This window comes from Pelobates fuscus, chromosome 2 (genome assembly GCF_036172605.1).
Source record: "Pelobates fuscus isolate aPelFus1 chromosome 2, aPelFus1.pri, whole genome shotgun sequence".
In the NCBI taxonomy this organism is placed as follows: domain Eukaryota; kingdom Metazoa; phylum Chordata; class Amphibia; order Anura; family Pelobatidae; genus Pelobates; species Pelobates fuscus.
The window spans coordinates 372035465-372052395 of record NC_086318.1 but is presented as its reverse complement, the minus strand read 5'-3'; the positions used below and the strand labels follow the sequence as shown (position 1 = coordinate 372052395).

Genomic DNA, 16931 nt, shown 5'->3' with positions numbered 1-16931 from the left:
GGTTTTAAGCATGTGTGAAATGTTAGCGTAAAAGGCCACTGTAAGCACCATACCCATCCCAATTTTAAGAGTCTGACAGTTTTTAATGGTTTGACATTTACCTTGTATTCTTGGGTGCCCACAGTCTGACCTCTCTTCACATATATCACTAAAAAGGAATTCTCTGTTCTGCTTTGCCAGTATCAATGTTGCCCCACTTTGCACTGAATTAATTGGCTGAGGAATGTCAGCTGACATTTTTAGTCTGTGAATTCTGCCCATAGATATAGAATTGCTATTGCTAATGTGGAGGTTGGGATTTCCACTTCTCATTTTTGACTCATTGAATTTATACTGATTATAATTTCAGGTCAACGCTGAACAAAGTGGTCACAAACGTTCCTCCAGTTGGGGAAGAACCTACTCGTTTACCAGTGCTGTTAGCAGAGGATGCGTTTGTGAAGATGAAAACATGGATGTAAAAGCTGGTGATCAGGCTGCATTACAGGTACATTTCAAGGATTGGATGGCAAGTTTAATTGGGAACAGGTCTTGATGTCAGTTCTTGTCTTGTAAAATTGGTAGGCAACAAAGTTTTGATTTGCTTACATGTGTTTAAAAACAATTTAAGATATGTGATTATCATTACCAGACATAACCAGACACTCCTCAGATGGCTGCTAGAGTTGCTTCCTGGGACAGCGTCTCAAGTGTCTGCATGGAGACACTGAACTTTCCTCAAAGAGATACATTGACTCTGAGGAGATGCTGATTGGCCAGGGCAGCATTTGGCTCCGCCCCCTGGCCCACCTCCTTGGTTGATATGATTACAATTGACAATCTCCGCGTATCAGATGCTTGCTTATTGGAAAGCATTGTGTGATTGGCTGAGATCACCACCATCGCCATTTAGCATGTCTCTGAAACTGCAATGTTTTACAATGCAGCACTAAGTGCAGTAGGGGCACTGTACCCTGACCACTTCAATGTACTGAAGTGGTCTGGGACCAGGTGCCTATAGTGTCTCTTTAAACAGTGAAAATGTTACCCTCATAAATGCACTATTAGTTAATGATGGTTTCATTTGTTATTTATTTTGTCTGTGTCTAAGCTGTAAAGATTTTTATTAAATATTTCCCAGGCTGGTAAATAAATTAGTGCACTGTTTATTTTTCTCCTTTTGCTAATTTTCGATTAGCAAAAGGATAAAAATAAACAGTGCACTAATTTATTTACCAGCCTGGGAAATATTTAATAAAAATCTTTACAGCTTCGACACCATTTTCGACTTGGTAGAGCCAATTCTGTTCCAGTCTATAGATTGTATGCACATTAAGTAGATTGTTTCTTTGTTTTCGTTGATGTGTAAACTTGCTTTTTGGTTATGAAACTAAATATATCCTGTTGAGTAATTTTCTGATGAAATACCCTGATTAGTCAAAAATGTCCTCAGTCTACCAAACTGTCAGTTATGCAGCGATTGAGACATGTCTTTAAATGAACTCTCCAACTATCATAACTACTACAGTTGTTTTATAGTTGTTATGGGCGGCAGAAGCGCCCTTGCACCCTTCCAGTGTATATCATCAAACCATTTGCATATGGCGTGACAACTCACATTGGTCCGCCAGGCACTGGTCTCAGCCTCCAGGAGAGACGGTGCTTCTGTTGGTTAACCTGAGCCATGCTCTGTAGTGGATTGTGAGCTGTGTTGGTAGAGATCTTACTTGCAAATGTATGCTTGTTATATTGTACCTTCTGACATAATGTCAGTAAATTTTGATTCATGATTTGCAATTCCCATGGCGATTCTCCACAACGAAAGTTTATTTTATGACTGTAGTGTAAAATGCATTATCAAAATATCTCCCCATGTTATTTATTATAATTTATTTATTTTTAGGTGTTTTTGACAAACTCTGCTAATGTTTTCCTGCTGGAGCCTTGTGCAGATGTCCCTTTGCTTTTGGAAGAACAGGTTGAGGCCTGCAAATCTGTTTTAGCTATTTATAGGCGTATGATAATGGACCTTGTGATGGATAAGAAGACATGGTGAGCTGTTAATTGTGATTATTTTGCAATATTTCTGTTTCCTGATTGATCAGGGAACTCCAACTTTGTGTTTTTCTTGTAGGTTTTTCTTCCTGTAGTAAATACATTACACAATTACTAATGGCTGTAGGAGTGATTCCTTACTTTTGACACAAGTTTTTATGCAAAACCATTACCTATGATGTTCAACCAGCTGACTGACTTTGAGTATCATATAAAATCGTCCACAATAGCTGATGTATTACAAAATTGGTGCCCACCTATTGTGTGCTTGTGAGTGTGGATATAGATAGATTCAAATCTGTCAGGCAATATCTATGAATTGAAGTGGATATGGTGCCGGGTGCTGCACCATATAATTTATTTTAAATGTAAACTAATATTATGTAATTCCGTATGGAATTAAAATATCTTTATGTAAATCAGTATACAGTTAAAGGAAAACTGTCACTTCAACACATTCTTTTCAAAAAAAATGTTTTATATACTGGTCATTTTATAAAGTTTTGAAAGGAAATAGATTATTTGTTAAATTAAAGGGACACTACACTGTATTGTATTTGTTCTGGTTCTGGTATAATCATTCCCTTCAGGGTTTTTGCAGTAAACACTGCCTTTTCAGAGAAAAGGCAGTTATTACATTACATCCTAGTGATACCTCCACTAGCCACTACTCAGCTACTAGAGGTGCTTCCTGGGGCAGTGCTGCACAGTGTGCAGCACTGACATTCAGTGTCTCCCCCCTCTGCATAGATACATGGAGATACATTGATTCAATGCTGATTGGCCAGGGCTGTGCTGGCTCTGCTCCTGCTCTGCCTCCTTGACAGTTACATACGTTACATGGGAAAGCATTGTGATTGGCTTTTGTTCAACATTTCTGTTGACGTCAGCAGCAGCAGACTGGAATGCAAGTAATATTTTACTATATTTAGGGGGTCAAGGGGGCCAGATGGCGTTTTTAACTCTATAGGGTAAGGAATACATGTTCGTGTTCCTGACCCTATAGTCTTCCATCAAGTATATGTGAAAAAAATAAAGAGAAAAGCTTATCTCTAACTTTAGTATATGACCGGATCCTTCAGCCATACACGTAGTCCTGGGGTCAAACAGAGAAGCAGCGAAGACCATAGACGCTAAAGTCTTATTTCAAACACGGTCTTACCCAAGGCGTATGTAAATGGCTGAAGGATACTGTAAAAAAATACCAAAGGTAGTTATGAGTTTTTCCTCTTTATTGTTGACAAAACACCACTATACATTGTCTAATAGTGCATACTTATCTAAGGGAGGCTAGGACCATGGAGACAGAGATCTGTCTGGTGATTGGCAAAAGCTATGATTATTATCATCAAACATCTGAGACACAAATAAGAGTCCGGCTGTTATTATGTTTGGAAAATAACAAAATAAATAATTAACATGCAGCAATCTGGCAATGATTTTAGTCTTTCCTTTGTATCAGTACTGCCACCCAGTGGTAATTATATATTTGACAGCAGAAATTTCAGTGTCTTTTTTTTTAATTTGATTTATTTTTTTTATTTGATTTTTTGTCACTGCCTGCTTCTTAATTGCATTGTGCCCTCATTTTCAAATATTCTTATAAGAAAATATAATGACTTTGTAACGGTGGATGCTGATAATAGACCCTGCTTAGTTTTATATTTCTACTAGCTAGAGGGCTGCTCATATTAATGTGCTCCATATCTTAGGCCTGGTGGCCTTGTACACCAAACCTAATATTTTGGTAGGGAATTGAGGAAGAAAATTGCAGAGAAAACTGTTAACAATTATTTTTGTTGTTGTTCGTCTTCTTCTTCTTATTATTTTGTTTGAGAACTACTCCACCTTTAGGGAGTTTAAAATTGCAGTTCTATGCTGCAAACATGTATGTTAATGCAGGTGTAGTAGAATTTTTTTAGTAAAAATTACTGCCTTGTGATTTCTGAAGGTTAGGTCCTATTCTGAGGTGTCTATAGAATCTGAGGTGTCTTGGGTTCTCACCTTATGTGTAGCACTCACTCACAGCGCACTGCTTGTGAATTAGAAAGTGATCTCATGTACAGCAAATAATGCCCACATGTCCCCCCAAACATGCTACACATCATACAAACAAACTTCACAGCACCCAATAGCCACCTTACCACGGATCTTCGGAAAAAAAAAAGCGACAAGAGCACAACCACACTCTGAGGACCCTCCTAAATGTGAACTATATAAAGAACAAAAATGTCTTTGGAAACTAACAACAAAATAAAAAAACGTCCACAGTTGTGCTACATACAAATAGCATGTTTATTTGCAAGAAAATTTACATTTACTTGACTTGAATAAAATAGTCGCTGATCACTTAGGATATCCGTTTAGACATTAGTGTATAAGTCTGCATATATTGCCAGAACTTATGACATTTATTGGATTCCTCATGAAGGAGTAATGTGGTGTAAAAGCCCATTGTCATTCATACAAAGACAGATGTCCATCAGCACAAACAATGTGGGAGTAAGTCTCGCAATGAGACAGGTATAAAATATGTAACATATCGTATCCTTCTTTGAAGGAAGAAATCAAAGGCGGTTCTTCATGTGCCTCTCTACCAGGGGCATCCTCTGGTTCTACACAGGGATTGTATTGCACTGTCTACTGTAAGAGTGACTGCAAATACTTTTCATAATACTTAAAAATATATATTTTTATCCATATTAAGTATGGATTATGAAAAAATACTACCTATCATACAATGAGCAGTTGCATAGTAGACATATACCATATCTACCATGATCTACAGACAGACCGATGTCATTTTAGTGAAAGAAGGGGGGGGAATGAAATTAATGTAAATATAAATATACGAATAAAGGTCTGCTTTGCCAAATCATATGATATAGTAATTTAGATTAAGTATATTTATAACCATAAAGAGAAGACTTACTAGTAATGATACTTTACTTATTATTTGAAATTGTCTTTTTATTCATAAATATTTAGTTTAAGAACAAACAAGTAGAAAAACAAGGTGTGGGACATATCATTCCAATATCACAATGGATACGTTGCTAAAATACGATTTAACAATTTCACTTAGCAATAATAACCAAACGTGGAGGAAGGATTCCGTTTCAGCTCCACATCTCCAGCAGTTAGGAATAAGAATGGGGTATATCTTAACTAATCTCAATGGTGTATTATACCACCTATTAATTAATGTTATATTAGTTTTCCAAGATATTAAGGAAGTGAATAATTTTACTCATTTTATAAAATACATCTTTCAGATTGTTTTTTTTTTTTTTTTGTAAATCTGTTTATTGAAATGGTATAATCAACATAGGTGGCTCGCAGGCCAGACAAAAACGTAAAATTTCCAAAATAAGATAAAGCCAGCATAGAATATTTTAGTATCAGAGCAGTTTGAGTAAAACAATTAAAGTACAGTTAAACAGCACAAAATCAGATAGACAGATTATGGACCTCGTATGACAAATTCCGTGATTATTTCCCTTTATTTGTGGAAGCAGGGGGCAGGGACCAGTATTAAGTGCCTTCATGTAGCAGTTGTGTGTACATGAGTATTTACCCATGGCCCGATGCATTTCTGGTTAGGCATGGGTCACAGGTGACGCTAGCCTGTGGTGGATAGGGGATGGATATGTCACATAGGCAGTTATTACCTCAGATAGTCGAGGTTAGTTCAGGGTGTAATACAGTGTCAGGGCGGAGAGATCAATGAGTCTCGAGTTTAGTGCCATCCAGGGTCGAGACCGCAAAGGCCGAAAGATAGCGTATGGGCAATGAGACCAGCAGGCCTTCCACATACGTGGGATCAGTGGTGATATGGTCCCAGGTGCAATCCGGGGCACCTCCGGGGGAGAGGTATAATCTGATCAGTGATGGTGAGGTACCTCCTGTTGGGTAAGATATGTGAGAGACCTATCTCACTGAATCTCCATGACCCAGTACCCCCATCTAAAGTGGCCTAATGCTCAAAATAAAAGGTAGAAAACTAAGATGCGAGTGCTGATCCCTCCCGCATGATACCCGTCCCAGGCGGAGCCTAAAACATGTTCGCCGGGCACCTCTGCCTCAATAGTGTAGAGTCACCGGATGGTTCGAAGGGTCCCTGATCTCTCCTGTCATGGGCGGTGTTCATTGGTGTGTGTGCATGTGTGGAAGTCCTGTCGGTCCATATGTCAGAATGCTAGGGAATTGAGTCATAGCGTAGTCAGATTCTGGAGTGTCCGGTACATTAAATGTCACTGAGGACGATGTCTGCCCCTAGAGTCTTCTGTCCAATGTCAAGTCCTAACTCGTAGGTTTCTAGTCAATGGTTTCCTATTCTATCCGTTGTCAAGAAGCATTACCTATCTGCATAAGTATAGTCTGTCCAGTGTCTGTCTCAGATCCCTTGAGACCCTGCGATCGGAAGGAGGAGAAGAAAGGAAAGGGAATTAGGAGGGGGGGAGCATTGGTGCCTGTGCCGTGCGACTCTGGTTGTCTCCATCACGTCGATACTGAGCAACATAGTAAAACCAGGGCACCCACATGTCGGTGTGTCTGTCTCTCCGACCAGTGATGGTGGCGTGTGCCTCCTCTGCCCCCTGAATATCTTCGACCCGGTGAATCCATTCGTGTTTAGTCGGTACCGTAGTTGTTTTCCAATGTGCTGGAATGTTGGCCTTAGCGGCGTTGAGCAAGTGCCGCAGTAACGACTTTTTATACACTGGTATGGGCTGTGTAGAGGCGTGTAGCAGGGCCAGTTCCGCCGTCCATTCGGGTATGTCTCTCAGGATGAGCGTCACCTCGGCCCTGACCATGGTCCAATATGGGGTAATGAATTTGCATTCCCACCAGATGTGCAGTACAGTGCCGCGTTCCACCTGGCATCTCCAGCACACTGGTGGGATTGATGGGAAGATTCGGTGAAGTAGTGCCGGTGTCCGGTACCACAGGGATATCAGCTTGTAATTCATTTCTTGGTAATAAGAACTCATCGAGCTCTTATGTTGCCAGAGCAACGCGGATTCCCAATGTTGGGTGGTAAGTTCCTTCCCCAGTTGTCCTTCCCATTGCCTCTTAAACGCCAACGGTACGGGGGTGCCTCCCACTAATAGGTTTTGATATAGTGTCGAGATTGCGTGGGCCAGGTCTAGTCCTTGGTCGCAGATTCTTTCGAACCATGTGAGGTCCCTGTGCAACCGTACGTTGTGTGGTATGGAGGCAATGAAGTGTTTCAGTTGCATGTAACGGAACTGGGAGAGGAGGGTCCAGGGTCTGTCTCCAAGCAGCGATGGGAGATCCCGAAGTTTCCCATCAGCGAGGATTGTATGTATGGGTATATACATACGTTCACTCTCGATGGGCCATGCTCTCGCTGGGAGTCCACCTCCAACCTCTACATTATGTGTGATCGGTAGCATTGGGCTAGGCGTAGGGGAGATGTGTTCTAGTTTTCTCAATGTTCGCCAACCAATCAAGGTCTGAGAGACCAGACCCTCAGTGCGAGTCGGGGTGATGGGTCTTCCGGGGTTCCCCCACACCTGAGCTTCCAGTGTCGGGCCTATGAGACCCCTATCTAGTGTAACCCATTGTTTGGGTGCCGAAGTTACATGCCAGTCTAATACACGTTGCATTACCGCAGCCTGATAATATTTTTTAAAATCAGGGAGCGCTAGACCACCTTGTGCCCTGGGTCGGCATAGGATATCATGCCGAAGTCGAGGTCGGCCGCCTCGCCAGACATATTGAAGCACTCCCGATTTCAGAGTCGAGAAGAAAGACTCCGGGATGGCAACAGGCGTTGTTTGCAGGAGATAGAGGATCCTCGGTAGGACATTCATTTTAAGTACGGCAACTCTGCCGTGCCACGTAATATGCGGGTAGGACCAGTTGGATAGGTCCATCAGGACTTTCCTGAGGAGGGGTGTGAAGTTGCAGTTATATATATCCTCCGGATCTGTAGTCACCCAGACTCCTAGGTACTTCATTTTGTTGGAGCACCAGCGGAACTCAAATTGCGATTCCAGGGAACGGGCCTCCTCTGTGGGGAGTGAGATGTTTAGTGCTTCACATTTAGGGATGTTGAGTTTAAAACCAGATAGGCGTCCAAATCTGTCAAGTTCTGTGAGGAGGCAAGGTAACGTCGTTCGGGGGTTGCGGACAAAAAAGAGGAGGTCATCGGCGTAGGCTGCCACTTTATGGTGCACTCCTTCCCACTCATAGCCCTTGATGTCCGGGCTCTGCCTGATAGCCTGTAGGAGGGGTTCCAGGTATAGTGCGAACAACAGTGGGGAGAGCGGGCATCCCTGCCTGGTTCCATTGCGGATCGCGAAGTCTGTCGTCGTAGCCCCATTGATTCTCACAGTTGCTCGAGGGTCCAGATATAGTGCAGAGATCCAGGAGAGGAGCCTGTCATCGCACCCCTGCCATCTCAGCATCTCCATAAGGTATGACCAGTTGACCCGATCAAACGCCTTCTCCGCGTCCGTGGAGAGAAGCATCAAACGGGTCCCATGTCTCCTAGCATGACGTTGGATGGCGAATACTCTCATGGTGCTGTCTCTGGCTTCCCTACCCGGAATGAACCCTGTCTGGTCTTCGTGAATCAGCTCGGGTAGGAGGCACTTGAGACGGGTAGCCAGAACTTTTGTGAACAGTTTGGAGTCCACATTAAGTAATGAGATTGGGCGGTAACTGCCGCAGTGTAACGGATCCTTCCCAGGCTTCAGGAGTACGGAGATGGTGGCAGCTACGGACTCCCTCCCCAAATGTCCCCCCTCCCCAACTGCGTTGAGGGCATCAGTGAGTCGTGGTAAAAGTATGTCGGAGAAGTTTTTATAGTACCCCACAGAGAAGCCGTCTGGTCCTGGTGCCTTACCGGTCTTAGAGGATTTCAAGGCCGCAGCTATTTCTGCAACATCAATTGGAGCTCCCAAGAGTGCCGCAGAGTCCTGCTCCAGTCTGCGAATGCCCAGTTCAGATAGGTATTCCTGGATCATCGAGCGGTGCATCTCAGTCTCCGCTACCCCTTTAGGTGGATATAGATTATACAGTTTTTCATAAAACCGCCTGAATTCCTCCGCAATCTTTTCCGGGAAGGGAGATATCTCCCCGGAGGTCAAGCGGACTTGTCGAATTTGTCTAAGGGGCACGGGGCCTTTTAAGAGTCGTGCAAGGTACTTGCCACCTTTGTTGGCATGGGCGTAGTAGAAGCCCTTAGAGCGTTGTACAGACCTGAGGTGTCTCTTCAAGAGGAGGGCTTTAAGTTGTCGTCGATGTTCCATCAGCTCTCCATAGACCGCATTCAATTGGGATCTCTTATGACTGCGTTCCAATATCGAGATGTTGCGGTGTAGTTCAGTCAGCTCGGACAGGAAAGCCTTCCGTTTTTGCGAGGCAATACGTATGAGGGTCCCGCGGATCACGCTCTTGTGTGCCTCCCAGAGCGAGATCGGGGAGACATCCGTCGTGTCATTTTCCCTAAAATACTGCTCTAGTGCTTGGTGTAGTTGGTCCTTCGTATCCATATCCAGTAAGAGGGCCTCATTGAGTCTCCAAGTCCATCTTGTTGGTTTGTAGAGTGGGGAGGCCAATTCCATGGTAACAGATCCATGGTCCGACCAGGTGGCAGGGGTGATGTCAGTTCCAAGCAAGCAGGATAATCCCTCTTGGGTAAGGAAAAGATAATCGATACGTGAGTATCGGTTATGAAGAGCCGAGAAGTAGGTGTAATCCTTCACCGAGGGGTGCAATGTCCTCCAGCAGTCCACTAATCTGAGTGCCTCTAGCGATTGTCTAATGGACCTAATATGGCGCTGCGATATGCAACTGTGACCCGTGGAAGAATCCAACGTAGGGTCCAGTGGGGCGTTAAAATCGCCTCCCACTATTAGGATGCCATCGGAGAAGTCCTCCAGCTGTTGGAGAGCGTTGCGGAGAAAAGGATCTTGCCTCTTATTAGGTACGTAAATGGAGGCTATGGTATAAATTTTGTCCGCGATGACCCCTTTAAGGAAGAGGTACCTCCCCATTGAGTCCTGTACACGGTCGAGTTCTTCAAATCCCAGGTTGGTCGCCAGTAGAATGGCTACACCGGTCTTGTGCGATGTGGGATGATTGCAAAAGTAGTTGGTAGCATAGTGTCGGTTGCGTAATCTGGGTTGTGATCCTTCCTTAAAGTGTGTTTCTTGTAACAGGGCGATTGACACCCGCTTTCGTTGTAGTTCCCTCAGCAAGTGTGTCCTGCGTTCGGGGATGTTCAGTCCCCTACAGTTCTGCGTGACAACCTTCAGGGGTGCTGTGCGGTAGGCCATAGTACCCAGCGTCGACGGGGATGTGGGTCAGTGAGAAGCAACCAGTCCACACGCCAGGCAATCCAATGCAGGAAGGAAGGGGGGGAGGGAAGAGGGGAGGAAAGAGGGAGAAAGGAGAGAAGGGGGTGGTATGAGGGACGAAGAGGAGGGAGGGAGAAGATCAGAGACGGGTAAAGTGATCGTAGGAGCAGGTTCGTTCAGGGGCCTGAGGTACAGGTACAGTCGTCTGTAAGGAAATTAAAAGGAGGTAAGTATCCCTATTGTCGATACCCTCACAGAATCTGGGATCTATCCCAAATCTATACCCCCCACCAAGGTGGAGGAGGGTAGTCTCGTGCAGCAACCGACGTCAATGGGTCTTCACCCCGGTACCAGCCCAGGAGGTTAAAGTACCCGTTGCGTGGTCACACCACTTTTAGCACGAGTGTGTTTATGTGGAAGCACGGTTCAGGCCCCGCTCAAAGGAGTACCCACGAGAGGACAATCAGCACCCGCCTCAACCTATCCCCCGTGTGGAGAGTTGGTGGGCAGTGTGAGTGACCTATTGGGCGAGCGATGAAGAAGCCCATGGACAATAATCGTTAACCAGGTTAGGCAATAAATACAAGAGTCCAGGGTAATCAGGGAGTTCCAAAGCTATCCCGTATCCCCAAGTACAGCCCCAGCATAGAGGCCCTCCTTCTGGTCCTCCCACCTATCCCATTGGTCCACCCCTTGCGGGACCGCTAGCGATCAGATTGTGGGCTGATAAACATTTTACATATGTCAGATCCCCGGGCTCTGAGGGGGGATAATTCTATGGAAGGCAACACCAGAAAATAACCACGTGCTCATGTAGTGACCCACGTATCACTTAATACAGCAAAATAAGTGGGGGGGGGGGGGGGGGGTGTTGTATTATGGGAGGTTCAGAGGAGCGTGATTATTCCTCCGGGGACGTTGGATCTCTATGTCTGTCAATCCGGGGGGCATAGGAAGCTCCGGCCGATCGCTGTCTGGGTTGTCTGGGTTCTCTCTGTGGTCTCGGTGGCGGCCCTAGCGGACCCAAAATCCAGTTGGTGACGATTCCAAAGAGGAGTAACACGACCAAGGGAGATCAAAATACAATATAAAATAAAAATTAAGAACAACTTGAGTCCATATATCCCTATCCCGGATATATGGACTCAAGTTGTTCTTAATTTTTATTTTATATTGTATTTTGATCTCCCTTGGTCGTGTTACTCCTCTTTGGAATCGTGCTGTTTGTTCCATGCTGCTCTGGAGTTCCACATAGAGTGGAGATATGCTCAGAATTGCCTTCTGTTTGTAAGTGTATCCAATAAATCCTTTTTATAATTTTTATTACATACTTCACCATGTATGGTTTTCTCTTATCCACTTCTTAAGATACATACCTTCTCCAATTGTGCATCGGAAGCGGCTACCAAGGTTCATACTCCATATATACCCCAAGGGGGTGAGAGGCCTGATTTCTACCTTCGTTTGTGAGTTTAACATCACTACCACGTATTCACTCATTACACATAACAGTGTTATGCTATGATTCTCAATTTGTGTTTTTCTAGATTCTATCATCATTGTATATAGAATATTTCACTCTGGTCCAATTCCCAGGTTGTATACATATATTGTATGCTCATTAGATGTGGGTTCCACTTTGTTGTTTAATGAATCAATATCTCCCCATTCTTTTTTAAAGAAATATCTAGCATATTCAGTTAAAGACTTCTTAAAAATAAAATATTATGAATTCCAGTTATGTATTCCCAATGTTTTTTTTCAGGTTTTTTTTTCAGGATTGTAATATTTGACATAAAATCATATCCCAGTCCTTGTTCTTTCATTTTCCTTGAAATGCTTTTACTTTTAATTCTTGGCTTTTTACCTCTCAAATGATACAAAACCCAGATTAAACCAATTCTATCAATGTTAAAAGCCGTATTGCCCCGCTGCAGTCTGTAATGAATGCTGCAGCTAGACTGATTTTCCTCTCTAGTCGGTCCTCTCACACCTCGCCCCTCTGCCAGTCCTTACATTGGCTTCCTGTATCCTACAGGAGTCAATTCAAAGTGCTAACCCATACATTTAAAGCACTGAACAATTCCAGCCCCTCTTATATCTCTTCACTGATCCATAGGTATGCCTCTCCTCGTACCCTCTGCTCTGCCCGTGACCACCTCCTGACCGCTGCTAGCACCCGTACGGCCAACTCGCGCTTGCAGGACCTCTCGTGGGCAGCTATGGAATAGCTTGCCTACTGCCATCAGACTCTCCCCTAGTCTTCAATTATTTAAGAAGGGACTTAAAACCCATCTCTTCAGGAAAGCTTATGGCCTCCCAGAGTAATCTCTACCTTACATCCCTGTCTCTTGCTCTCTCCTATGGGACAGTGCTTTGCTCGCTCCTCCAGCTCTGCTTCACTCCTACTTGATATTTCCTGTCCTAATGTTTCTAATACCCCACCTCCTATAGTCTGTAAGCTTGTTTGAGCAGGGTCCTCTTCTACCTATTGTTCCTGTAAGTTTTCTTGTAATTGTCCTATTTATAGTTACATCCCCCTCTCATAATATTGCAAAGCGCTACGGAATCTGTTGGCGCTATATAAATGGCAATAATAATAATAATAATAATAATAATAATAATATGAACTTCTAAAGGCAGCATTGCAAAGAGAGAACTTCACCTAGGAATAACTCAATATCGGTCGATCCCTAATCAGTATCGCCTAGTACCTTTATGAACCATGTTGATGTAATTCTCAGCATTCATCAGCACTATATTGCCCCCTTTATCAGCACGGTTTGATAATTAGGTCAGTATTATCTTTGATTGATCTTAGTGCTGCTTGCTCGTTTCTGAAGAGATTATCATTAGGGTGAAAATCGGGAGATTTCAAATTTATTTTCTCGATTTTCATTTTTAGCTGCTTCCAGATAAAGCTCAACATTCCTAAAGCTAGCTAGATTGGGGGTGAAGTGATTCTTTGGCTTGAGTTCAGTATGGTTTACAGAAGGGTGTTAATATACTGGTAGTCTTGTAGTTGTGAGACCCAAGTCCCGTGCTTTCCTTTGTGTGCGTAATGTATGAAACTGGTGCAGGGCAAGTTTACGCACAAAAAGGTGCAGGTCCTTGATCCACATGAATTTGTCAAATGGTGGCGTGGGTACAAATGAGAGGCCTTTCTCTAAAACTTTGTAGTGATTGGAGTCTAAGTGGCGAGAAGACAGATTGATTATTTGCAATTTTAAATTATTCAGGACTGATGGTTAATATCTCCTCCCTCCTCCTCTGGGGTTCCGTGTTTGATTTCTTGTGCGTTGACTTAGAAACTCCTCCTGAGGGCCCAAAGCTAAAAAATTAACCCCTTTTTTTACATAGTGAGTATCCATTAGAACAGATCTAGTAGTCTTTTTATCACCACTTTATATATACTTGTTTCTGACTACAGTTTGGTGGCACAAGCACTGGTTTTGTTTTATGTGCTTTTTCTTCAATAAAGGTTATTACCCCATATTGTATTTTAATTAGAGCCAATTCCTGTGGGGCTAGTTTTTCTTCATACTGTGAAGTTAACCATCCTCATTAGTTTCCATTATTTATGAACAGACACCAATTGCAATTTAAAAAAAACCACAGGTGTGGAAAATTAACCTTTAATTGCTATTTTAAACTGTGTGTGTCTGTAACAAGGCCAAACATTTAGGGGTATGTAAACTTTTTATCAGAGCCATTTGGGTGATTTCTGTTATTATAATTTTAGAAGGAGCCAAACAACTATATGATAATAAATGGCTTTATATGATCACTATGCTTCAATAAAATACTTTTTTATTTTTTTTTTTTTGCATGATCAGTCATAATTTTAAAATCAATGCCACATTTTCACAATTTTAGCCAGGGTTTGCAAACTTTTTAGCACAATTGTGTGCAAAACCACTTTATTTAACCCTTTAAGGACCGAGGATGTACGAGGTACGTCCTCGCTGTCCTTACTTACCTTATCGCCGCCGTTCCCCCGTGGGTGATCTGTGTTCCTCCCGGTCTGAGGGGGGACTATCTGACAGCCACCCCCCTCGGAAAATTAGGCCTCTGTGGGTCATGTGATCGCGCTGAAAGAGGCGTCCATAGTGCTGCCTGCAGGGAGACTGCTTGAACTAACAGGCAGTCTCCCTGCATATGTAAAAAAAAAAAAAATATATATTGTGTGTGTGTGTATGTATGTATGTATGTATGTATATATATATATATATTAACTAATGTGTGTGTAAAATATTAGTAATATTGTAAAATATAAATATAAAGTAAATATAAATAAAATGTAAAATAATAAAAAAAGTTTTAAATTATATATGTAATTTTATTCTAACTGTATTTTGATATTAATATATATTTATATCAAAATACACTTACAATGAAATTATATATATATAAAATGTGTGTATAAAAATAATGTATCTCCATATACATAATTACATAAATAATTTCATAAATATACACGTAGACTTCAAATATATAAAAATGTATATATATATTTAAATTCTACGTGCATATTTAGGTAATATTTTTACATAATTAAGTAATTTTATTGATTGCAATTTGAGGGACCTGCCTGACAACCCAGGCCGAAATTCCAGAGAATTTAATTTGCTAGCACTGTATTAAAAGCTAAACACAAACACAGCAGAAATGTAAAAACAGAAAATAGAAAAACGGTCTGGTCACTAAGGGGTTAATTTAAAAACAATATGTGCAAGATACCTGGCATTATTTTCCATAGTAATACAATAGTGAGAATTATATTTAAATAGGATATAATAAAAAATCTCAAACTCGTGGGGAGGGGTGGTGTGGGGAGGGAAATACCAATAAATTCAATTAAATCCTTTTAGCCTCAGCCAAGTGTTGACTTATTCTCTAGAGCTAAAAGATTGAAATCGATCATTGTATGCGATGATTCATTTAACTGGATAACTCCACTTGAATTTTATATTCTATTGTCTCCAAATAGAGTTAACTAGTGCAAAATATCTCCTTGTACAATAAGAAACCTCAGTTAATATTTTTTATATCCTGAAATCTTTCTTCTGTTAATTTTAGTTTTCATTTCGCTTTCAAAATGAACTCCTTGACGTCATGTGAGTGGAAGCAAACATTTACGACATCTGTCTATTTTATTTATCACGAATATCTGTATGTAGGCCCTGATGCCACAAAATGTTCTTTGAGGAAGTCTTGTTCTTGAATATTTCGAAAAAGTAGATTTGATCTTCTTCATTTATCTTCATTTGAACTTACGGTATTTTGTTTTGTAGTTGATTCACTTTTGCTTCAAGTATGTTTTTAGAGTCTATCGGAGATCTGACTTGAAGTTCTAAGTCATTATATTTTTTTGCATTTCCAGCATTCTATTAGTTGTTTGACTCATTTCCTTTTTAATCTTTCATTGGTTGTTTAACTTTTTTTTTTTTAAAGCTCTTCAAGAACTTGATCTAAACTTAATTTTTAATAGCAGGTATAACCTGTTCATCTGATCCTTCTTGCTGGAGTTCGGAAAGATCTGAATTGTCTATTGAATTTTTATCTTTTGTACTTTGTGGTGAGAAGATACTCATTTTTTTATATCTTTGATCTTTTTTGTCTCTTTTTGTTTGTGATTTATTCTCTAGAGATTTTTTTTGAAGTCGTCTTGATGCTTATTTGTCCTTTCTGGGTTTTTTTTCTCCTTTTCTTTTGTTTTTTTTCCCTTCTTTTAATTTTTTCCTGGTGCTAAAAAAATAAAATCAAAGCAAATACTAATCTAAATATTTAGTTAATCATATTTAGCTCTTTGTTTCTTCCAATTTTCTTTTGACAGGATCACACCAAATAATGTGTTTATTGAGTTGATTTATTGCTTTCTTCTCGGTCAGGCCTGATTAATTTTACTGGGGTTACACTCCTCAAAAGTGGGTAGCAGGCATATAGACCTATGCATTATAAGGACTTCAGCTACTTTAACAGGATGCAATGAGTCTAGACTCCATATCCAGGATTAACATAATTAATCTTATATTAACTAAATGAGATATTTCAGATGATAAGAGACCAAATATCTAATTGTGACCAAATCGATTTTCGATCATTCTGTCTGTTTTTTTTTCTCGACTTTAAAATAAGGGGAGAACACTTCCACTGATGGTTTGTAGATTTTAGTTCCTATATCGAAGGTTTACAGAAAAATTACACAATTCAGATTCCGATCCACTCTCCTCTCCTAATGCTGCAGAGGTTCATTAATCTCATGGCATCCCATCCAGCCCAACGGTACTCCAGTCTGTCCGAGCAATCGTGGGAGCACCTGCGGTGTACAAAAGGACTACTCGATCCTTCAGCTGATAGCTTGCCCTACATGATCAGGTTAAAAACATTATTCAGCGTTATCGGTCTCCTGCTAGATCAGAGGCCGATTATTGTTCGAAATTTTCAATAGAAAAGGAACATCATGTTCTCTCTGAGTTTGTGCTGGTGTCTATATTCTTGTCTAATCCCATCAAGGACATCATCCCGAATCATGGAGCGTGCATCGTCACATTGTCACCTCATCAC

The 16931-nt window shown here is 41.5% G+C and overlaps 1 protein-coding gene across 2 annotated transcripts in view; it reads left to right on the top strand.

Moving 5' to 3' along the window:
• RALGAPA2 (Ral GTPase activating protein catalytic subunit alpha 2) overlaps window positions 1–16931 on the top strand; it is a 276792-nt gene that overhangs the window by 59842 nt on the left and 200019 nt on the right. For both annotated transcript variants that reach the window (XM_063443720.1, XM_063443719.1), the window contains exons 12-13: window positions 350–487; window positions 1883–2031. In XM_063443720.1, coding sequence (XP_063299790.1) covers window positions 350–487; window positions 1883–2031 — 287 coding nt within the window. The remainder of the gene's footprint in view (window positions 1–349; window positions 488–1882; window positions 2032–16931) is intronic.